This window comes from Drosophila ficusphila, unplaced genomic scaffold (genome assembly GCF_018152265.1).
Source record: "Drosophila ficusphila isolate 14025-0441.05 unplaced genomic scaffold, ASM1815226v1 contig_607, whole genome shotgun sequence".
Lineage (NCBI taxonomy): Eukaryota > Metazoa > Arthropoda > Insecta > Diptera > Drosophilidae > Drosophila > Drosophila ficusphila.
In genome coordinates, this window is record NW_025064537.1 from 1,746,782 (window position 1) to 1,771,630 (window position 24,849).

Below are 24,849 nucleotides of genomic sequence, written 5' to 3' on the forward strand. Positions count from 1 at the left end.
TATTATAAGTTTACACCAAAAGTTGTGTGTTAGTACATGGTTGGGAATGGATTTTTTGTTAGTTCTTAATTTTACCAATAAGACTTGCGTAAAACTACGCCTTGTGCCAAATTGGGATTTACTTATAAACTATGTACATAATATATATTGTTTCAAAAAAAAATTTTTTTTTTTTTATTTATTTTCTCCTCTTCTTCCGGCGACGGCACAGGGGGCGGTCCAAAGCATCCCGCGTTTTTTTTTTTTTACCTCCAGCGGTGGCACAGGGGGCGGTCCAAAGCCTCCCGCGCTTTTAGTGCAGCTTTCTTCTTCCATCGGTGGTGTAGGGGCTTTGCCATGCCACCCACACTTTTGGTTACCTTCCAGCGTTGGTGCAGGGGCTTTGCCATGCCTCCCACACTTTTGATATAGCTCCCAACGGCGGCACAGGAGGCGGTCCTATGCCTCCCGCGCTTTTAATATAATTTCCACCGGCGGCACAGGGGGCGGTCCAATGCCTCCCGCGCTTTTGATATATAGCTGCCTAGGAACGGTCAGCGGTACCGGTGCCGGTCATCGCACAGGTTTATGGCTGATGATTGTATATATATTTTTATATATATATATTTTTTTTTTTATTATTATTGGCCCTTTTGACTCAGGCGGCGCCGGTGCTGGTCATCGCACAGGCTCGTAAAAATTTTTTTTTTTTTATTTATTTATTTATTTAAAAAGAAATTTTTTTTTTTTATATTTGATTAATCTTGATATTTTTAAGTTGTATATTTGTGATTAGCACTTCAATTGTTTTGTTTTTCCATAAATTCTTTGGATTTGCTTTGGATTCTTAGTAATTCCCTTTTAAGTTCTTTCATTGGTTACGCCGTTGTTTGTTAATATAAATCAAGTTTCAGATGCTTGAAGTTCAAAATATGGGGTGTACGAATAAATGTTGTGGGCACTGTATATGAATATTTGAAATACACAGGGAACTCGGTTTCAGATACCGCGCGCTTGGCTTCTTTTTTTTTTTTTAAACACGTCCGAAGATTGTGACTATGTCACGGTCGCCATGTAGTGAAAGATGCCCATTAATTAAAATGCACAAAGTTATTACGGTTTAAAATATTTATTGAGAGCTGGAGCAGGCTAGGTCCTACTCCAGGAACATCCGATTTTATTTTCTGCTTACTTAAGAAATATTGGCCTTTGCTCACAATTCATATAGCTGCGCGAGCAGCGCCGCGGCCGAACGTTATTGTATATAAACATGTATATTAATATATGTGTGCCGCTGCAGAGCAGCGGTCAACGCTTATGCATAAGTGTATACGGGCGGCGCAAGCAGCGGGCGCGCATGAGAGGGAGAGTGTTATGCTCACACTGTATACGAATGATCGGCCGCGCATGCAGACATGCCGGCTCAGCATTTAGGATGTTCATAACATTGTTGTGTGGATCGGATTACTCCGCACTTGAAGTGCTGGGAATATTTGGCCATAACCAAACGCCACAATGTTGCAGTGATATACATAAGTGGTACAGTGTGTACCCGATATGTGAGCATACTACAATATACAAATTTCTTCGATAGACAGCACTACTTTCAAACCAAGAAAAGGAATGGAAAAATTGAGAGTTTCAAGAAACTGTGTTTAACACCACACTTGCCATCTCCTTTATTTTCTGCTCTTTATTTTTTTAACAGCTTTCTTTTAAAAACACTTCTCAATTAAACAACCTTGCTCACTAATTTTGGTTGGTAAAAAAGAAGACATCTGCCAGAGTTGCCGACTAACTAATTGCACACAATTTTGCACAAGCTCCATTTACTAAAAAATAAAGCTTCCAGCTACATTTTTCTCCCTATTAGTATCTCTTTTTCGCACAGACACAAACACAAACACACACCTACACAGTCACGTGAGACAACATCCTTGTAGCAACAACAATTAGAACAAGGATCACGTTTTAAGTAAGAACATTTTATTAAAATGCTGGAGTCGCAGTGGCAACAAATGAGATAGAGTAGCGCGTTTTTAATTTGTGCAACAACCAAGGTGCGAGGGAGTGGGCGATAGTGAGCGAGTGAGACGGAGATAGCGGTCACATTACACGGCACCCGAAAAACGGAGCAACGCGGCGTATACTTAACAACGGCTGGCGACATGGCCAAAAAACCGGCAACGGACCCCAAGTACGTGTTGCCATAAGTGTTACATGGATGTGTGTTTGGTGTTTTGTGTTTGGGTGTGGGTGTGTGTGTGAGTGTGGGTGTGCGAGGGATTCGAGAGTGTGCGAATGACTGTGACCCAAAATCATTAGCAATATGAGCAGCAGTTTGTATTAAAAACAAAGCCAGAGTCGAGGGGAATGGGCTGTGATATGCAAAAAGTTTACCAAAGGATTGAGTAGATAGTAGTCCTTGGGAATTCTCTGTAAAATATAACAAAAGGGTTTTACAACATATTTTCAAAAGCACTAAACTATTTTACAAATGATAATTCGATTTTGGTAGTATATTTTTTGAGGAATGATATTTCTTTATTTAATTACACCTTTAAAACGAGTTTACAAACTTTATTCAGGTTTTATTTAAGCTTGAATACAGTTCGGAAATATATATTGCATTTCTTTATTCAGATAAATCTAATGATAGTAGAAGAAATTTCAATCTTTATGGAGCTTTAATCACGCATATACTAATCAGTATACCTCAAATATCCATCATCCAGAAAAGTCTGCTCTCTTTTATTTTCGGTGGCATGTGTGTGCCGGGCAAAAGGTTAAATTAAATGGCTAAATGATAAGCATTTGGGTTAAATTGCTCCGCCCGGCAAGCCGAAGAACACAAAACGTGAATATATGGCAAACTGAGGGGATTCGTCCCCTTTTTTTCAGACTGAACGAAATGCGTACAGTCGCTTCTAATGTTTTTAATAGCAAAAGTTATAATGAATTTGTTAAAGAGCAACAGAAGCTGTTGGGGTGAGTTTCGTTCTTGATTGTTTGGCGCTCTGTTTGTGTTTGCCTTTCTTTCCCATCTCCCCGGTTTTTGTAAATTTTGTTAGCCTCTCGCATCGAAATTATTCTGTGTTTTTCGGTTTGTTAGGTAATCAGCAGCGGCGAGCTTAATTTTTATTTTTAGTGAGCTCCGTTTCTGCGGTTAACCTGAAGTCGGGGCTGTCAGCATTTTATGTTTATGTGTGCTGCGCATTTTAAACAACTTTTCCGTTTGTGTGTGTTTGACTTTTATTTTAATCACGCAAAATATTGTGCAAATATTTAATTATGAGCTTGTTAACATTATTTGCATGAGACAATAATGTGACCAAAGCCATTTGTCTGAATACAGATTAATGTCGTTCATGGGAATTGTCATCATTAATACGGATAGGAAAGAACTTTTAAAAGAGGGATTGTTTGAAATTATTTATAGAACGTTTTAAACTTTCCCACAAAATAGTTTCGTTTATAGTTATTTTAGTCAGAGCACTTATTTTTTAATTTGGTTATATCTTCACTGTAAGATCACCCAAGCCAAAGCTGATTGAAATCAATTTTCTAGTCTCAGGTGATGCAGTTTCCTCGGTTCGTTTCTCCTCAAAAAGCACTTATTCAGAGTTTTGCATAAGATCTGAATGGCACACAAGGTCTAAGGCTGCCGCCACCCAACATTCGCAGTCGTTGTCCGATGAGAGGAAGTTTTCTCTCGGCCTTTCGAGCAAACAACTCGTTAGGCTAATGAAATTTCTTGTGCGATGGCCAAGAAGTGCGGAGGGTGTCGATGGCCCGCAGCTTATCACAGCTGCCGCATCAACAGGCTGCATGGAAAATTCAATTTTGCAACACTAATTGAATGGTTTATTTTGACAAGGTGGCCCCATGTTAGCTGATAACCCCAAAGGGTTTGCCGCAAATACACACAGTCACATGGAAACACGGAAACACGAACACTTGCACACCCACACACTCGCACACTCGCACAGGTGAGTGCAAAATTGGAGCAACAAAATTCACTTTGCTGCATATTGTTTGTGGCAAATTTATAGCCTGGATATCGCGTGGCCCCCGCAGCTATTTTCTAACAAAAATTGAAAACTATAACTGGAATTCACTGAGCCAAACATTAAAATATACTGTTGCTTTGGCTGACGTTAATTATTCAGCAGAGCATAGGAAATGAAGCGGTTGAGATTTTATAAACCTAAAAATCAAAACAACAGGAAGCCCTGTATTCGCTCATCTAATATCAAGCACTTTTGTTAAAAAATATAAAACTAGTTTTAGGGGTTGGGAACCAATGGACTTAACCAGCTTTATTTAAGAGAGATCAGGCCTTATTTCTATAGCAGCATCTACAGGTCTTTTCGACTTTAAACCAATACACAACTTCGTGCTTATAACTTTCACCAGGTTCTAAGTTGATTGATGGAAAATTCGGGTGATTCATGGCGTCGGGAAACTTCTCAGTCTCAACGCAAAATGAACCATGTTTTACATACTGAGCTCCCTTTTTTTCCGGTTATAGTTCCCATATTGTTTGCAGTGTAAAATTGCATGCCGGGCTGATCGGTCCAGACTTCCAATGCTCGACCAGTTGGCGGATGAATGATTTTGGCCACCTTGACAACTGATCTTAGCAGCTGGCCTCCGTTGACCACATAGCAATTGTCGTAGCCTTTAATCAACCGATCTTCAAACAGTTTAAGGCGATCGCCTAATATTGCTGGAGATCTTAGATCGAAGAGGGTGCCATTTACAAGAGTCAAATTTCCAGTGGGGATCTGAGAATCGTCCGTTTCCACAATCTCCCCGGAGGCAATCTCCACAGTGTGCTCCGCGAGTCCTTTGGCTCCGGCTCCATGTCCTGCCAAATTAAAGTAGGCGTGGTTCGAGAGGTTCACCACCGTCTGGCGATCTGTGGTGGCTTCAAAGGTGACCGACAAACGGTTATCGTTGTCCAGTCGATAGGTGATGAAGCACGTCAGAGTGCCTGGATATCCTTCGTGGCCATGGTCCGATATGTGCTGGAATTTCACCCCATCCGGCGACTTCTGAACTGTTTCCCAAATGACGCTGTCGAAGCCCACGAAACCACCGTGCAGTTGGAATTGATTCTGGAAGTGAACATTTGTATACTAACCTTGTACATTCTATCATATTAATTTAATTACACGTTATATGTAGTTATAAAAGGGATGTTAAAATTATTGGTGGAATACTATTAGGTACTTCCACTACACCTAACATAAATTTGATTGCCTTAAGGTGTTTAATTATTAATTACCAGAGAATTGTTTGCCTCGTCATTCTTGTAATAAAATGTTTAATGGTTATTTTCCCGTATATTATTATAATGTACTAAGCGCTTTCTGAAACTAATATTTTATTTATAAATTATTACAATCCTAGAATATTAAATATTATTTATGGAATTTTTTATATAAATTATGCTTGGCAGATTGGCATGGTATAAAAAGTAAAACAATTGCAAAAAACGAAAAAATATTATTTCTGGATCGTGTTGTTCCTAATATGTGCTTTATTTTATCATGGTTTTTAAGTAACTAAAACAGTTTAATATATAAAAGATAAGCATTTTCGAATATTTGTTTTAATGAGAACTTAAAAACTATTACTATTTACCTCGGCGTTTTTTGTCAATTGGATTGTCGTGTCGTCGCCGGCCGAGTACTCGCCGTTGGCCACCCGGTTGGCCACTCTGCCCAGAGTTCCGCCGATGTAGGCCGCCTTGTTGGCCACGTAGCCGGCGACGTCGTCGAAACCCAGGCACACGTCGTCCACCTTCTTGTTGCCATCCGGCAGGGAAACGCTCTGGATGGTGGCTCCCAGTGTGATCAAGGAGACGGACATTCCCCTCGCGTTTTTCAAAGTGAAGCTGCGGACCATTTCGCGGGCTTGGGTAATCGGATTGGTGGCCAGGCCGAATGTCTTTTCATCCAGGGTGATAGACATTATTGAGTCTGCCGGCTTGGTTCCTTCCCCAACAAAAAATTTGACAAGAGGTAACTGGTCAGCTTGATAAAACGAACTTAAATAAACAGCAAAACTAATTTTTCAATCCAACCGAACGGAGTTAAATATTTTGAAAGAAATATACAATTTCTTAGTTACGAAGATGTGTATAGAACTCTCCTCATTGTTTGGCTTTGTGGCGTTTGTTGGGGAGTCCCGGTCAATTGAAAACGAGAATGGGCCGCAACTGCAGAAGTTCTCCCCAGTTGGCCATCATTTATGCATGCCAACGTGCTGGCATCGGTTTATCTTCTGTTCTGTGTGCTGTTTGTCTGGATTGTCTGCGGTTGCAATGCTGCATCTTCAACTTGTTGTGGCATTAACGAAGTCGTTGATCTTGCCGCATGTGTTGGCAGCTTGGCTCTAATTGAAATATTTTTATTGCCATTTGGCCCGGCCCTCGCCAGCTGGTGGCGTCATTAATATTCATTACTCGCACAGCCAAATGCATTAGCAGATTGCAGCAAAACAGTCTGATAAATATGTACAAACAGTTCTCGAGCTCCGAGGCTTGAAGCAATGTGCTAATGCTTTAAACTTGTCCCCGAACAAAGCGTTTTATTTGCGGAAGTCATTAAGTGCCCCGGACAGAGGAGACAATGTCTTGGCCCGAATTGCCGGCGCTCTGGAATCCCCTGATTGCGGTTTGTGGAGTGGCACATTTTCGTTCCCGCATTTTTCGGCTTGTCTTGCGCACAATATTACGTATACGCCTACGAGGCAGATGCGACCGCTCCTTGCAAATTGGGTCTTGGCCTTCGTCTTGGTCCTCGTCTTGGTCCTCGTCTTGGTCCTGCGGCCAGGAAATGAAGTTGAAGTCGCCGGCATTACCGCAAAAAGGCGACGTTGCAAGTTGCAAGTGGAATTTGGTGGAATTTGGTTTCCGGCTTAATTTAGCAAACGTTCGCTTCTTTATTTTTGACAGCCATCAGCGGTCGTTTTGTTCTCGGTCTCAGATTCCCTTTGGCGTCTGTTGTATGCAAATTTCGGATACAAGCCGGACATCAGCTGAAAGTCTTGCTAAATATAATGGCATAGTGATTCTCCAGCGGAATTCTGTTCGCTAATGGAAGTTCGGAAAATGTCTCCTAAGAGGAGACTGCTTAAAGTTTTGGCAATTTCATGAATATTTATTTCACATGAAAGGTTTCTGTTGTGACAGAAATACTTTCATAATATAGAAACTGGAGTAGGAATAAATATAAAAAATATTATAGGAACCCACCTTTTGCCTTTACTTTCGAGATAATCGTTATCCACATTAAAGGCAAAAGTGACTATAAAGGTTTAACATTAATTCAAAGACTTACAAATAAATGCTTTTTTTTTCGAAGAAATCCGCATATGGCCTTAAGTTTCAAGCTAATCGTTATCCCACCAGCAAGTGACTTTAATTCGCGTCGCTAAATATTCAATTAGGCACCTTGATATACACATCTAGGCCTTTAAACGGCTCACACCCTCCGAACGAACGACCCCCGTCGGCAATTAAATGTTGCCTGTCGGCGGCTAACAATGCCAGGATAATGTATCCACCCAGAACACCCGACCAGCGGGGTTCATAGTGTGTGTGTGCAAGGATGTGGCCCCCGTATTGGCCGTTCATACATATTGGCGATGTGCAGTCATTTGTTCATTAGCGTGGCGCATAAAACTCATCAAGGCCAATTAACATTAACGCAGGCAATCAGCGAGTTGGCCCGGCATTCAGTTCGTCCTTGTCGTCGCCTTGGGCGCCTCGTTCGCTGTTTGCGGGGCGGATTTGGGCGGTCCCAGGACATTAATTATCTTATTGGCCTATATTCCGCTCACCGCAGCATCCGCAGCCCGTCGAAGCCGAAGTGGCAATATTTGAAAGTCTATTAAACGCTCAGCGCTGACAATCAATGTTGGCAGAGCAGCAAATATTGCCCATCTGCTTTTATATGTTGGTTCAGGAATGTATATGTGTATATTCCTGTGCCGCAGGACGGGGCCGAATTATTGAACATGATATTGAATATGACCGGCTTGAAGCCCGTGGCTCCGAGCGGCGATTGTCCAGCGGATCGGACCGAAATCAAAGCCACAAAAGAAATCCCAGTTTGCATATTAACAGCAGCTGCTGCCCGGCCAAAAATTGAATAGGCGGGAGGTGGGCTCATCCACCATCAGCGGGCCCGGGAATATAGTCCTGCACATCCTTTGTCAAGCTGAAAATGCAAATTGCCATGACATGCCCTTAACCATTTACCACACGGCGCCCGGCCATCGAGTTCTATTTTTTCTACCCCCCGGCTGTTTTCTTTTCCCGGCCTTCTCTACTCGCTCGCCGGCCACTTCTGGCTCGCTGGCATAAAGCAAAACGCAAAGGGAAATCAGCAGCGGACATGGAAAGCAATTGCAGAGCTGGAGTTCAAGAACAGCCAGAAGATACCCTATTGTATAGGGTTATTTCAAGAAAAAATAAGAATTTCCAAAAGATTTAATTAAACGTTTATCCAAAATCGAATTTAAAAAACTTAAAAGCATTTGAGTCTTATTTATTTGTATCAGTGGTGCATAATAAAGTGGAACTTTTTCTAATTTTCTTTGAATCAATATTACCAATATATGTATTTGAAAAAGCCTCTTCATGTTATACAGACGAAAATACCAATAAAAATCTTGTGCATTGCTATATTTAACTGTGCACACATACTCCATTGCGCAAATTCATTCTAGCATTTACTTTATTAAATAAAAGAGCGCTGTTATGTAACTTAACATAGTTTTTGCAATATGTGTTAAATGTTATCGATAATAATCGAAAAAGCGCAGCCAACTTCAGTCGAAAGAAGAAGAGAAAATGAAAACGTGCTAGTTAACCAAGAATTTTTAAGATTACTTTTTGAAATAGCACAACAAGTTAACTATTCTGAGGGATTGTTTCGGTTATATCGAGTATTCTTTTGTTACCCCTCATTGCTTACAAGGTATGCAGAAAGTTTGCAGGCAAAGAAAATGCTCTTTGCAAAAAACATGAGCCAATTCTCCCGAGCTTTTTGACCATACGTCTGCGGTTAAGTTTGCCCCAGCCAGGAGGATTCATCCCCATTGAAGGTGGGATCCCCCTTCACCCCCTCCCCTTCGATCCCCTGAAAGAAAGCTACCCATGGGAGGGTCGAGGAGGAAAGCGAAAAAAGGCAAGCCACACAAATTGTTTGGGACGGCGGAAGGCAACCTGCGTGAACCCATGCAAATTTCTCCCTCAGGTAACCTTTGTGCTTTGATTGATTGATGGACAGCCGGAGAGCGGAGTCGCCGTGGTCATCATCTCCGTAGCCAGTTTTTCTTTCTTCCGAAAAAACTCCGATATTGAATTTAATTTGTAGACACGCGTAAGTGAGAGAGGCGTATGCAAATTCCACTTTCCACTTTCCACTTTTACCTTCCGCAAATTGAAAACAAAGGTGCACTACTGGGCATCGGACTTTGGTTTTGATTGCGGGCATTAACAACTTTTGACATTGTTTTACATTTCTGGGGAAATCAAAGGAAAAGGTAGCGAAACCCAAAATCAATCCCTTGCCGGATTCAATCAAAGTGTCAGCCTGGAGTGAGATGAAAATGCGTAGCGGACTCCTCCGTTCTGTTCTGCTCCGCTTTCCTGGCCAACGAAATTTATTGTCAAAATTAATTAAAAATTGTAATGAGTTCTGTTTGGCTGGACGGGCCAAATCAGACTCAACTTAAACACATTGACGGCGATTAATTTGTTTGGCATTTCGCAATTTGATTTAAAATTAAGCCGAACACCGGCATGAATTTCAATTAGATCCGAATTTCGAATTTCGGATTTCGGTTTGTCGGACAGCGGTCTTGGCCATTTCATGCCAATTTGATTGGCCTGTCAGCGGGCCAGAAATTTAGCTCTTCAACCGGCGGCAGCCAGCGGGTGATTTTATTTACCGCTTGCTCTGCAACGGCAGCGAATTTAAACCGCTTCGGCCCGACTGACCGAATCGATTTAAAGTCAAATTGCGCAATAAAGTGCGGGGCAAATCAACAGCTAAATATTGCAAAATATTTGCAGTGCAACGTGCCCGAAATAAGTGCGATTGCAGTTGGCCTGTCACATGGCCGAAATGAAAAGCCATTTACATAGTTGTTCACTTGTCCCAGTTTCCCTCTCGAAGAGCTCACTTGATATGGAATACATTTTTTTCTGCCCTCTGCACTCTGCAATTGCACCGGACTCACAGGACTAACAGGACGGCAGGACGGCAGGACGAGTGCAAAATCGTGTTAAGTTAGAGGGCAGTGAGGAGTGGCTATAGAACAAAAACAATTTCGTCCGACGGTGCATATGCATATGCACAGAAATATGAATTCCGGCATGGGAACATGGCATATGAAAATGTACATTTTCGGCCGCCCGGGGAGAAGGTGCAGCTGAATATTGACAGGGCAAGAAAAGGGAATTGTTTCCGGCATGACAATTTACAGATTTCTCTCGTATTCCGGAGAAAGTACTGCATTGTTGCCTGGGAACTTGGAATTTGAATTTCATGTGGGCGGCTCCTAAAAGGCTGCTTACATTCATTGACAACCCTCGCTTTGTTTCATTTAAGGACTTGCCCGAGAAGAAAGGAGAGAATTCCTGTTTTTCCTCAACAATTTGTTTCATAACTCGTTTTGTTACTGGTAAAAAATGCTTTGACATTCAAATGTGCAAAGAGATCTACATATCCACTATAAAAAGTAGCCTTCTGTCTTTGGGTTGCCCCAATTTGCTGCCAGTTTGCACTCTCCCAAAATTAGTGAAGCACTCTCGACGGGGTTTTAATTCGGTCAATTATTTGAAGTATTTGACGATTAGCTAACCGCGTGCATTGGCAAAGTTTTTCAATTAATTTCCACCCACCTTGGATGGGAGTTGAGTTCACCTCCCTTATTTTCCACAGACGAAGACCGGAAATCGAAGCTCGGCAAGAGCAATTGCGGTGGCGATTTGACAAATTGTCCAGGTGAGAGCCCTTTTGTTTTGTCCACCCACCGAAGTGTGGGGCAAGTTCTCCCCCCTGCAGGCCATTTTCATCCATTCTCGGCCCGGTCCCAATTCATTTTATTTGTAATTTTGCCCAGCGATTGCGGTCAGTGCCTGCAGGTGATAAATGGCAAAGGAATCATGAAATAATGGACCAACATTCGCCGACCAGCATGAGTGGAGCTACTTTCCTGACCGTTTTTCCAGCCGGCTTTCCCCAACTGTCGCTTTAATGCGAAAATATAGCGGCTCGATTTGTTGTGGCCCAACTGACTTATTTGTGCGACTCAATTATATGGTAATGAGGCTGTCTCAAAGATACATATTTAATTTAATAAGCATTTGCATTTGGATCTCTATTCTCCAGATGAAACACATGGTCGCATATGCGCGACGCCTTGTTAGCAATTAAGGACACTGGCGCACTCCTAATTAACAAAATTAATGTTCAGAATTTACACGCGGCAGCAACAAAAGCGAAACAGCCGCTGCGACACTAATTATAAACGAAATGCGTCTATCCATGTGTGTGTAGGTTGGTAGTCGAATATATACATGTGTGTGTGTGTGGGAGTTTTCCATGCTCTTCACCAAGGACCTTGAACAGCTGGCTATAAAACCAGCCGAGAAGTAGATAAATGACGTATCTGAATCCATGGTTAATTGAGCAATATATCCAAAGAAGAATAATCCTAGTTCATTGAGCTTAAAGCATGTTGATAAATGTTTTTAAGATTAATTAGATCCAATAAAATTTAATACAATTTGTTTTTTTACCTTGTTTAAAATTATTTATTTAAATTCTTAAGACAATCAATTCTGCTTACCTGCAATAACCTATTAAATGTTTTCATTTAAACTCAAGCTTTCTAAAATTCGTTCAGCCCATAAATCCCTTAAAACGTGTTTCAAATTTACCCCTTAAGCTGTGTTTACTGTATTGTTCGGTTTAACGGCCTTGCCAGAAAGTAAGCAATCCTTTTTTATTTCCGCAAATAAATTTTATTTCATTTTGACGATGGCAGTGTTGTCGGCTGGCTGCTGCTGCCTTATTTATTTTGTGTTGTTTTTTTGTTGTTGTAAAATTACCGCTTGCCAAATGCCGCTGACAGGCAAACAATCGCCGTCGCTGGTTCGTTGAAAGGCTTTTCCGACTTTCCCTCCCGCATCGCGGCCTTTTCGGTGTGCAGAGGCGTAATTAACATGGGAAAAAATAACGCATACGAGTGAGTGACAGCCGGCATTTACATAAATATTTGGTTTATTTTGTGTAATTAAAATGAATTTGTGTGAAGTGTATTAATTAGGAGTTAAATGGGTTAAATATGAAAGCGCTCCGGGATGGCAAAAGTTGGCCAGCTCATCAGTGTCAGTCATTAATTAACCGTGTTTTTTATCCCTTTCATTGCTGCATGCTTGACCTCCATAATTGGAAGCGAAATAGCAGAGGTGTATGGAATTTTCCGAGGTGGAAACGTTTCTATAGAAGGCACTTCGAATTATTGATAACGCTGTTGAGGGAAACTTCTACTATTCGTTGCCCTGGCTGCTTTCAAAATAAACTTTTGCATCCTTCATTGCGCCTTCTGTATCTTTAATGCAGCACGAATTTACATAAATTCCTTGGAACTTTTTCGGGGAGAAAGCAAAAGAGCGCTGGGGAACAAGAGTTCGACAGCAACTTTAAACTTGTTGGGAACTCTTCATCTCCATTTCCATCGCCATCACCACCATCTCCATTTCTATCTCGGGGCTGGTCCTTTATGCTGCCGCCTTTTTTCGGGAGATGGCCGAAAGTGTGCTCTGGCCAACATGTCGCCTGCTTATTATTGACTGCCACGAGCGCCATGTTGGCCCATTTGGGCCATCAACTAATGTTGTTTGCCAACTTTGTCCGGCTCGACTCGCTCGCTTTGCATGTTGCTGGAAAGTGTCGCCAGTTGGCCAGCAACCATTGCTCCTCGGGCAGGGGCAACTTTATCGTGCCACGCCACGCCCCCTCAGCCTTTTTCTTCACTCGGATGAAAACTTATTTCCAACCGCCCACTGCTCTTTGTGCGCAAACTTGTAGTTGGCCCGCTGACACTTTTCGCTTTCTTGCCGGCAACATTTTATCTGCACTTCTTGCCATGCACTCCGCTCTCTTTATCGGCTGACCGTCGAGCCTGCAACTCCACTATTTCGGCCCGAAAAGAACTTTTGTGCGTGCGGATTGGGGCCAGTTCCCGATTGCAATTCCCGGCCGCCGGTTCTTTGTCTTCGGCCATCTTTATGGCCTGGCCGAGTGCTTAGCAAGTTGGTTGCGCACGTTGAGAATTTTCATTTAAACTTTCGCTGCACTTTGGTTTATTGGAATAGGATTCTGTGGCAGCAGCACATACATAAGCTATATTAATTAGCTCGAAAAAAATGATAAATACGAACAAAGGCAGCTCGAATTAAACAAGTGTAAAAGAGTTTACTTAAGCTCTTTTAAATAAGAAGTCGACATTGAGATACGCTAATAAAATGTTTCACGAGATTAAAATGTATAGATTTGAAAAGATTGGTAAATTTATTACTCTTACATTTCTATGTTTAAATAGTAAATTCATTATGATACCCTTTAACCAAAAAATAATTTAATGAACACGTTAATTCAATTTTAAGAACTTTCAATTATTTTTTTAAACTATTCACAATGAAACTTAATACTGAACATTGTTATCTACTACGTGAATAAATGAATATTTTATTTGTGGAAAAAATAGTTTAAAAAAATAATTAAATGGCAGAATTAATGCCAGAAACTTTCAATCCACAAAAAAAGTAATTCCCCCTAAAGCCCGCTAATTTTAAAAGTTGTGCAAAAGTCCAGCAACCTTTGCTGGCGTACAGAACATAAAACGTGTAGCTGTGGCAAAAAAGAAAACACAGACCGAATGTAAAACGGAAAATGGAAAAAAAGAAGGAAAATCATAGCTGGGCGCCCAGATACAGGCGCTTTCCCAATGGAAAGTGGCAAGTGGAAAGTAGAGAAAGGGGAGCTGCTAAGCCAAAGCTCCTCCCTGGAGATCCCGTAACGGAGTAAAGTGGCGAAATTAATTAGCCCCCAGTGCGGCAGCCTGATTACGCCGGAGATCCGAACTCCGTCCGCCGAATTCCCCCTCGCCAACAAAATACGCATGAGGCAAGCAGAGCGTAAAAATATATTTATCACGCGAATTTATCTTTTTTCGCTCTGATTACGCGCGTAATTTTAATTGCATGCAACTTAATAACGCGCTAGAAGCTCATTTCGTGTGTCTGTCCCTTTGGCTTGAGGTTCTTGCTCTGGTTTCGAGGAAATCAGTGGCCACACCTTTCAACTGACTCAGCCACTGCCTGAGGCACACATTACGTATACGCATTACGTACACGACTCGTTGGCAACAATGCTTTGTCCGAGCGGTGAATACGCTCGATTGCAGGGAAAGCCAGTAACTGTCCGACGCACCCTTTGACCCAACCTGGCCATTGATTAATAATCCCAGGGGTCGGGCCACCAGAACTGGCTCAGAACTGCTTTTGATCGATGCCGCATGGCGAAGGCCATGGCGATTACCAGTAATGAAAGGCTTCGATGCGTGCTAAGCTCCCGACCAGAAGTGCACTCATACATGGGATGCACCGACTAATACACCGATTGTTCTCTGTTTGGCAAGTGGGGAATTACACTCAGGAAATCGGGGCGGAGTGGGATTACACAAGGAGTTCACGACTTGGTGGAATACTCTTTACATCTTATGAAGTGCTAATACTCCATTTTAATTTCAGGGGTATAGCAAATGTAAATGCAGGTGAGAAACTAAGGTGAAGGAACATAATTACTGTCTTTTTAACCAATAATCATATTCAGAAATCTGGATAGAAAAGGTCTCTGTATCGGTTATATGACATTGTTACATTAATTTCATAAATATTCTATCCATCTTTGTTTACAGCAACATGCCTCTTATTTTCCCTTTTCTCTTTATAAAAACAAAATAAACAGAAGCAATTCAAAATCTGAAAGGTGTAAATAAAAATTGTTTAAAATCATTTTTCATAAAAAAAATCTTAAAAATAAGTAGGGCTTGACTTAAGAAATGATCTGATTAAATTTGAATTTCTCTGTGTGTAATTTGTTTAGGCAGTACATGCGGCTGGAGAGTGTGTTACATTGTGGCCTGCTAATATGAATATGTAACCAGTTCGGCCAATGAATATTTTGATCGAAGCCCGACGAAGACGAACTTTCATCGGGGCAAACTGAAGGGCCGTTGCAGGATTGATTTGATGCCACTTTGATGCCAGTTCCGCTCGGCGGCGGCCCCTTCATCGCTCATTCACGGCCACATGTGCGGGCTGACAGCTACGCAAATAGGAGCGGACCGCGTAGAACAAAAACCAAAAACAAAAAAAATAGAAACTAGGTGGGCCAAGGAGCTGCCAGATAGCGCCGAGATTTACGAGCTACCTGCCCAGGCGTTATCATAGACCAAGATTGATGGGCCAGCGAGTGGCAGGTGACTTAAAGGAATGGGAGGGTACAGGAATCCAAGCCCAGCTGCTCCGCCCCTGTTTATGCATAAAGAATGAACTGTCGAAGCGTGTGCTTATAATTTCCCTATTGATTGCGATGAAAACACCGCCTTTCCCCCTCAACTGACAATCACAATGGTCGAGAATCGAGAATGGAGAATGACAGCCATGTGTCCAGTAAACAATTGTCGACGCGCGTCCGAAAATAGCCTAGAATATTTGATAAATTGTAAAAGTTTTAATAATGTCCTGGCATTTCTAGCGCGGGTCAGATGCGTAAAACTTTTTAATTTGTCTCCCACTGACCGGCAATGAAAAAATCATCGTGGGCCTGGCCAAAAGAAAACTCAAAGAGCCGGCGAAATGTTGCCAAGCATGAAATTACCAGGCCCGCGGGGTTGGGGGGATGGTGAGGGGGTTCGAGGGGTTCGGGCCCGGCCAGAATGCAAACTGTCAGCAGATTTTCTCTTTGTGACTTGATTGCTGACATGATATATTGGGGACAGGGCTCGCAAAGAAATTAAGTCGCATTTAATGAGCGCTGGAGGCGAAGTTAAAAATTTATTTTATCATTGCACTCTAAGTTGTGAGTGAGAAAACGTTTTATTTTTAGTAACACTTAAAAGGCCAGTATATTGGAATCAAGAAGAATATTCATACTTTATATATAGAACATAACTATGAGTTAAGGTCTTCACTTTCTAATTATGTTTCAATAAATTATCAGCATATAAAAGTGAAAATACCACAGGAGTGTATCTTTGGGCATTAATAATTTAATTTTTATAACCCGGAAATGAGTGTAAAACTGGAAAACGAAAAGTTTAACAACAGCTTATACATTTAAGACACTCAAAAATGAAATGCTTAAGATTTAACCACAACTTTTATAAGTCGTAACTATTTTATTTCATTTCTTTCTGCACGTACATATGTGGATCCGCGATAAGGACCTGATGTCGCTACGGATGTCTTTAGCGGTTGCTTTCCCTCCTTTCCCCTTTCTCCTCTCTCCATTCTCCTCTCTCTTTTATCCCTTTTCCTTTCGTTCGGCGCTGCCATTGCAAAACTGTTATAAATTATTTCCAAGCTATTGCGCAAATTGAAGGTTCCTTTTAGCCTTGCTCTTTGTTTTAACATATAGATTGGATGCCTGCCAGCATGTCATTAAAATTGCTCGGCATCCTGCGGCCACGGCAGTTGCCACCCACTGAACCACCGCCCACTGGGCCACCGCCCACCTGGCCCCTTTTTAGAGTGCATTTACTGGATAAATCAGAATGTTAAGTGCGTGGGCGAGCATCAAATCGGCGGGAAGGTGCAGGGGCTCAAAATTGTTGCAATTATGGTCTATAAATTGTAAGCACACACACACGCACACATTCCGTCTACTACCTATTGGTGCCACGCCCCCTCGCCTTCGACTCCGCCCCCTTCTGCGATGCCTTTGACAACCGCAAGTGTTATGCATCATTAACTCCGAGTCGCAGTAGTTGTCGGCCTCGAACAAAGTAAACATTTCAACACCTTGGCAAACCGCACAACTAACCCACCCAATTCTGGGCACTGGTCTCGACGGCACCACCCACTCGGCAGCACCACCACAACCACGTGTGCATTTGGTCAATTTGATGTGTGCTAAATAAATAATTATGATTGTCTATCAGCCACTTGACCGGAAATTAATGGCCGCCCATTTGCTTTTGGCCTCTTTCTAACCGAGACTTTGTCGCCCCGACAATTAATATCAAAAATAGTTTTACATTCCGCTTCTTGGTTTTCCGGGTGTATATGTGTGTGTGCACACACTTGAGTGCCTTGTCTCCCGGTTATTTATGTGCCAAGTGTGTGGTTGGCGCTTTTGGGTTTCTGGTCAAAGAAATACAGCCAAACGAATGGCCCGACCTAATAAGGCGGAATATTCAAAGGGTGAATTAATTTTGGAAATTAATCTCGAAAGCTCTTTTGAATGCACTTCTGTAGGTGTTGCCACTTAAGTCAGTGAGGTTCCATTTGTGACCAAATGTGGGTTTTCTGTACTTTTCGTAAGCATTTGTTATGTTTTGGCTATTTGTATTTATTCAAAAGGAGACCATCTAAACGAAAAAGGGAGAAAAACTATTTTGCTAGGTTACAAAGGGAACTTGTTTTGTTTGTGACAGATAAACTAAAATAGTTCTTCTACACCCTTCTGGTGTTGGGTTACAATTATTTAAATTCTTACACAAACTACTTATTATCAATAGTGGCTGTTTACATATAAACTAACACACCTGATTAAATATTTAATAAATGACGTGTATCCCATAAAGTTTCAATGTCAAGTGTACCTTTATAAAACGCACTTTAAAAATAGAAAATCAACTTGCTTAAAAACGGAGTTTGCCGCAGCAGAAATAACCATAAAATCTCCAAGCCAACAAAGTTCGAAATTAATAGGCGAAGGGCCAAGAAATCGAGAGTGGGTCAATGGCGAAACCCTTGACACTCGGCCACATCAACTTCATCAATTCTAATCAAGACCGAGTCCCGAGCAAATCCCCGTTGAAAATTAACCGCAGCGAACTGCCAGCCAGGGACTTCTGGCATGACCAGGACTAAAAAATTACCACAACGCCAGCGGGGACACGTTCGGCGAAAGCAAATTTATCCAGGACACGCATGGCAAATCCTTGCTTACGGGACACATCCTTGGGCAACCCGAGACACACACGCATAGGCTAGCGCATATGTATAATTCATAATGAATCCTTTCTATTAGTCAAACGTAAAATGAAATGGTTTCCCCGTATTAGTGGCGATATTGGCTGCAAAGCCTCTAGCCTTGAGCCTTGAGTCCTGAGCTTTGAGCGTGAGCCCGCAGAATCCGGAGGAGCGAAAGGACCTAAAAGGACCGAAAAGGAGCCGAAGGCGTGGCAGATTTTGTGGCATTGTGTTGTGTGTCCTTGGAGACACTGTGCTCTGCTGACAGCAGGAACAACCAAACTGAGTTGATGTGGAGTGGCTCCAACAATGGCTGGCGAATCAAAGATATGCAAATTGAAACAGATACGACTGGCCGGGCACTTTATGGATTTTCCATGGGAGCAGCCGGCACGGCACTATTACGACATTTCCCTGGCGGTTTCCACCAGCTCGAGATGCTGCAAGGAAAAATTGTATAAATAACATAAATGCTTCGGGGAAATGATTTATGTGCGAGAACAACTTTCGCTTCGGCTGCAAATAGTTTAAAGTTTGGCCAAAGCGAATTATATTTAACCCGGATCCACATAAATTGCCACGCATGAGAAATGTCATTGAGTCCGAATCGGATTTCTTCTTCGACCGAAAACCGACCGGGATATATACAAATATATATATATTATGTGTATTGTTGCCGAGGCAGCTGGAAATTGCCACGCATGACTTGGCTTAAATATATATTTTTTGGCGCTGCCTTTGGCATTTGCCGAAAACCATCAACACTTTTCCGAAACCCACCCCAGTTTCCACCCCTCCCTTCCGATGACCTTGTGGCAGTCAAAGGATCGGGAGGCGGCATGGGTTAATTATGCCAAGAAATCCATTAGGGTTGCCACCACAAAAGCCTGCCATTGACTTTGTTCTGCTCGACTAAGGCGAAACCCAAAGGGTTCTTGGAAATTCGCAAAGGGCTTGCCGGCAAAGTATTTCATTAGTCCTGGAAATCGGTTGGGGAAATGTTCCTTCAATTAGCAGCAAGCGTTCTCGGGAAGGAAGTACTTGCCTGTCCCCACAACTGCAAATATTCTTAATTATTCTAGGAAACTAGCAAAAAACTAAAACTATTATCCCCTCAATGTGGAAATTTGTCTCCCTCTTTGGATTCCAATTTCACTTTCACTTCACTTAGGGTATTCAGGATTCCACGAGGTTTCCTGGAAAACGGTCGCCTCAGCTTTCTTTTTATTGCTTTTTACGCTTGTGTGCATTTTGAGCTTTCAATTTCTTTCCTTTACCCGCTTTTTTTGCTGTTTCGAATTTCTATAAATATTTTTGCGGCTGCTTTTTGCTCTTTACTCGCTGGAGCTCCTTCTTTGTGCAGAGTTTTGCTTTCGCCGAGCGTTTTCCTGTTGTTATTTGAAGTTTGGATTGCATTCGCATTCGTTTCGCCCCACCTGACTTGCAGTCGGGCTTTCCCAACTTTTTGCACATATTTTCTGCTTCCTCTCCTTCTGGATATACAAATTCCCCAACTTTTCCCTGCAGCCAGACAAGTTTTCCCGGCAAGGAGTCGAAGCAAGAAGTCAACGACTTGCGAGGGCCACGCTTTCTTACCCTCGCATTAATAACCATAAATTAGAGTCCGTGGATGGAAAATTGGTAATTCAATTACGCTAAACAGCCACGAATAAGACGCTGGCAGCAGCCGTCAATGCGTAGTCGACCAGTTGGCCAATCAGCCATGCCAATAACTGACTGGCTGGGCCGCTACACTCAGAAGAATAAGTAGTGAAATATGTGAAATATGTTTTATAAAATTTTTGTTTATTTATCCAACCACTTACATTAAAACTGTTGATAATATAAAAGTGGAATGATATAAAGGTATTTGTTTATTTTATTTATTATTTTTTATTTAAATTGTATTTTATTTGTTTTATTCTTATTTGCTAATTTGTTTTTTTTTTTTGTTTGGCTACCACAAATTATTATATTCTTAGAATTATAACTCCCTTGTGGGTGTATTAAAGAAATAAAAGATTATAAATATAACGAATTAATTAGATCAATTGAAAGTAATAGTTGTTAAATATGGTTCAAACACATAAAAGGTTCTGGATTCCTAGCATCTTAACCCATTTATTTTCGCAGTGTACCCAGCCAGTTGGTCAGCTTGAGGCGTATGCATAATTCGCACTCGCAATGAACGGCAGCTGCTTCAATAATGGCACAGAGTGGACCCCTGACTTTCGGACCATCATAGCTCCTAAACGCACAGACACAGCACCCCTTTCCTCTCCGTTTCATACCCCTCCCAAATCGAAGTCATCTCCTCCGAACTGGCAGTGCAAAAACTTGGCATTGCATATTCAAAGGCCCAGCACATAATTAAGCCAAGAACGCCCGAAATACGCAATTTCGATTGGCCACAAAGTGCAGCGAACTGTTATGGCCTCTTTGGCAGGCCCGAATATCGCAATCATAGCTCTCAGCACCCCATCAACCTCGTCAGCCGCATCTTCATTATCATTATGGATATCGACAGCCGCAGCATCAGCCAAGCAGGAGCAGGAGTAGCAGGAACAGGAGCAGGAGCAGGAGCCAATCGCCAAGCAGCCGCAGGACATATGGGCACGTGCTAAATAGCACGTAAACTGCGATGATAATTTGCACTATAGAGCAGAGGGTTTGCAAACCTAAATCCCTTCCACAATAAGGGAACATGAGTTGAACAAAAAGTGTACTTACGGGATGATTGTTGTCTGAGGTCCGAAAAACCTAAGGTCATTTAATTTGTAGGCCTTTTTGAAGCAGACCAAGGTAGTCATTTGGTAAAATAAAAAAAATGTTTGTAATTTGTTGCTTAATTCTTTAAATAAAATATGTTTGTACAAACATTATTTTATTTGGGAGTTACACTTAAAACAACGTATTTTTGAATTAAAATGTCACCTTATAATTAATTAATATAAGTAATAATAATTAATTCAATACATCATAAGTTAGCAACATTTGTTAATATATAATTTAGGCACAACTAGTTTTCGCTATTAAGCTTAGGCTTAAGGGAACAAGTTAAAAGTTGGAAACGATTTTGTATATTAATTTCTTTAAATGCATGTGAATTGCATACGATTGTTTTTTCAGACAATTAAAATGCCTTATTAGCAGTCTAATTTATAACTCATAACCTTCTTAGAAGCCCCCTTTATCTACCCAACCATGTTCCCAGTTTGGCTGACCAGTGTCCGCCAATTGTCAATTGGCATTTAATGATGAGCTCCACGTTAATGAAGCGCACAAATACGTTCGAAGAAGGACTCGCGGCGACCGAAAAAGCGTATGCAATTAAAAAATCATCAGCAGTTCGCGCGGCGGGGGTGGATAATCATTGGGCGGTGGGTGGTGGTTCAATGGCTGTGAAAGTTGCAAGGAGCTGGTGGAAAAGTTGTTGCTTCGAATGGCTGACATCCGCATCCGCATCCGCATCCGCTATGGAAAACGGCAATGGCGATGCCAAAAAGGCAAACGGAATTGCAAGTAACAAACGGAAACCGCAAAACGGACCGCAATTGACGCACTTCCCCAAACCGCGAGTTCCGAGAAGCGAAAAGCGTCGACCTCCAAGCAAAGTCATATGCACACACATACTAACACACAGATACTCACGCACACGCGGACAAACGGCGGCAAAATCAAAAGCTAAACAAAACAAAGCGAAAGACAATGACAACAATTTTGCATAGTTATGCGAATGTTGCTGGTTGTCCTTTGTCGGTTTTCGAATGTCGGGGGTGCCAAAATGCGAAAGGATGTGCGGCCATTTATATACACACAGATACAGCCACAAACATATATAAATATATATATTTAAATGTGTATATGTGTGTCCTTACCGCATAGCCAAATGTCCTGGCCACCCACACAAAGTCAAAGCCAAAGCTTCTGTTGTAGTTTTCATAATAACAATAAAAACTTTTTTGTACCATTTTGCAGGAAAACTTGAAATGATTGTTATGCAATTGTTGGTAACACAATTTTGTCGTTTTTGTCAACAGCGCGGCAGCATCAGCAGCAAAAGCAGAAATAGCAGCAGTGGAAATAGCAGCAGCAGCAGCAATCCATGTCCTGTTCCAGGACTCGCCGTCTATGTGTGTTTATGTTTACACTATAAATTCGCATTAAGTAGCGCCAAAAGTTTTATTGACTTCGTGTTCATGGCGCTTGATTTTCATGCCAGTCGAAACAGATAAACAAACAGCAAACTTTAATTGCAAAAATTTGTGGCGAAAATTAATGAAAGTACCCAGCGTTGGGGCAATATAGCTTCCCTGCCCCCTCCTGCAACGCCCCCTCCTTGCCGCCCATGTGGATGGTGCTGTTGACACTGCTGACCAAAAGTCAAATTGCCAAAGTGTTTGCTCGCCAGCTTTGCCATCTGCAGCTGCAGTTGGAGCTGCAGCCAAAGTCCTGCCATATATTTTGGGCTGGCCATTGAGGAGTCCTGTGGGCGAGGACTCTTCCGGAGGGAGTTTCCTCAAGGACCCCATCACCCCTTCCCCTTGCCAGGGAAAAGATAGCTCCAGAGGGCGGCAGGCTCGGTTTTAAATGACTTGTTAAATGTGTTTGATTTTGGCCAAAGCCAAGGGATCGCATCTTGAACCGAATGCTGTATTAAATTAAAGGTAATGCCAGAAATTAAAGCTTGGAGGAAAAGCTTTAGGTTCCTTCCTTTTTCTTTTTACAATATAGATTTTATTTAAAATCTTAATTAAGCATGAAATTCACCTTTTGTTTTACATAAATAAAAACAATTTTTAAATTGAATATCAAATATTTCTGACTCTCAGAGCTAAATGAAATTTAAATTTTAGGAGTCCAACTTTTCTACTCAAAAATTAATTAAGCCAGAAAGCACACAACACAAGCCTCTTAAAAAACACTCTAAATTTTTAATGGAATAACATGCGAAAGTGAAAATATGAAAATATTGTTTACGCTGCCTGGCAATTACCATCGCTGAGTAAATCAGCAAATGCGGTAATGAAAACGCATTTCACGTAATTACTGAGACTCAATCAATTTGACTTATTTACCTCTCACTCCCTTTTTATTCCCACTACCAAAAAGGTAAACAGCTGCGCAGATTTTAATTTATTTCCATGCATTTCCGAAGTAATCACGAGCAATATGTAAATAGGTTACAAAAAATGGGCTCACGCATATATTCACGGTATTCAGCCTTTAGCCATATTTAAATGAATCTTTTGAGCGGTATTTGCAAAACATTCCGCAAATGGGAATTGCATTTTTATTGTGCGATTTGCCCGTTCCGTTCTGCACTCAGTTGGGCTCAATTAATTATATGGCCCTAAAAGTTGAATGAAATTAATTTTTGTTTGCCGCAATATGGGGCAACTTCTCGTGTGTGTCGAAAATTTGTAGTGATGTCAAGTTTTTGAAGCCAGCGCTGCGCTGCGCTTCAATTAAACTTGCAAACAAGCCTGCCATGGGAGGCATGAGCTCAGCCTGAGCCTCAATGTTAGATCCGTTTTTAATTAAACTCAACTGCAAACAAAGTCATCCCCCCCCAATCCCCATTCACCATTCCCCATCCTTTTTGCAAGGATGTTTTTGACACGCAGCTGAGGTTTTTGCACAGTACATTGCACAGAGACACAGGGCAAACACAACGCACTCCCTCCCTTCGTCTCGAAGTCCCTCGACGTCCCTGGATGCCCAAGGATCTGGGATATCCTGCGCCAAGACAGTTATCCCAGCTGAAAGTTGTTTGCACCTATGTGAGCCCAGATATCCTTGCAGGCAGCCTGCCACTCCGCCTGTTATCCTGCCAAAGCTTCTCGCCCCGAATCCAGAATCCTGCGCCTTCTGCAGCTGCATTTGGGATTATGACAAAATGCAATTTGCATTTGCAAAGACGTTTGTCGGATCCTACAAGACGGCAGGCTGACAGGCGCGTATTAATTTTAAATTGACTGTGAAATTACGATGAGCGTTTCACATAATCAGCTGAATGACACGGCCGGAAAAAGGAGCCGAAGGGATTAATTATACCGCCTGCCAATCGTGTGAGGCCAGAGACTTTGAAGGATAAACTTAGAGTGAGTAAAAAGCAGTCTCATTCTTTATTTATTACTGAAGCGCATTCTTTATTCTCTGAATTAGTAAATGAATAATCTAGTTACACACATTGAAACTTCTAAAGAAGACACTTTCATTGCGGTAAAAACTAAAGCTTTTAAGTAAGGATAAAAACTATTTATGCTTTATTTCAGACATGCAAAAGTTCAAAGCGGTTCCAATACGGTTATGCCAAATAAAAATATTTATAAATTGCTGTCATACATAAAGTATTTATGCTTTGCTTAAGCCTTTGAAACCCTTTTACGACACATTTACCCACCATAAAATAAATATTTTTTGGCCTACTGTCTTTGCAGAGTGCACACATGGTAATGATAACCACTGGCATTCGGATTTGTGAAGCGGGCGTTTTTTCCGTGGTGTCCCTCCAAATCGGGAAAATGGAAAACGCAGAAAACTGCATGATTTCAGGGGGATTTCCCTTTGCAAAA

At 41.7% G+C, this 24,849-nt stretch overlaps 1 protein-coding gene across 1 annotated transcript; it reads right to left on the reverse strand.

The window, feature by feature from the left end:
* Positions 1-4,263: 4,263 nt before the first annotated feature.
* LOC108102096 (galactose mutarotase) lies at positions 4,264-6,045 on the reverse strand. The gene is given in 3 exon segments (XM_017206750.2): positions 4,264-4,498; positions 4,500-5,099; positions 5,629-6,045. Coding segments are annotated over 3 exon segments (1,116 nt in total). The 5' UTR covers positions 5,959-6,045; the 3' UTR covers positions 4,264-4,312.
* Positions 6,046-24,849: the final 18,804 nt, after the last annotated feature.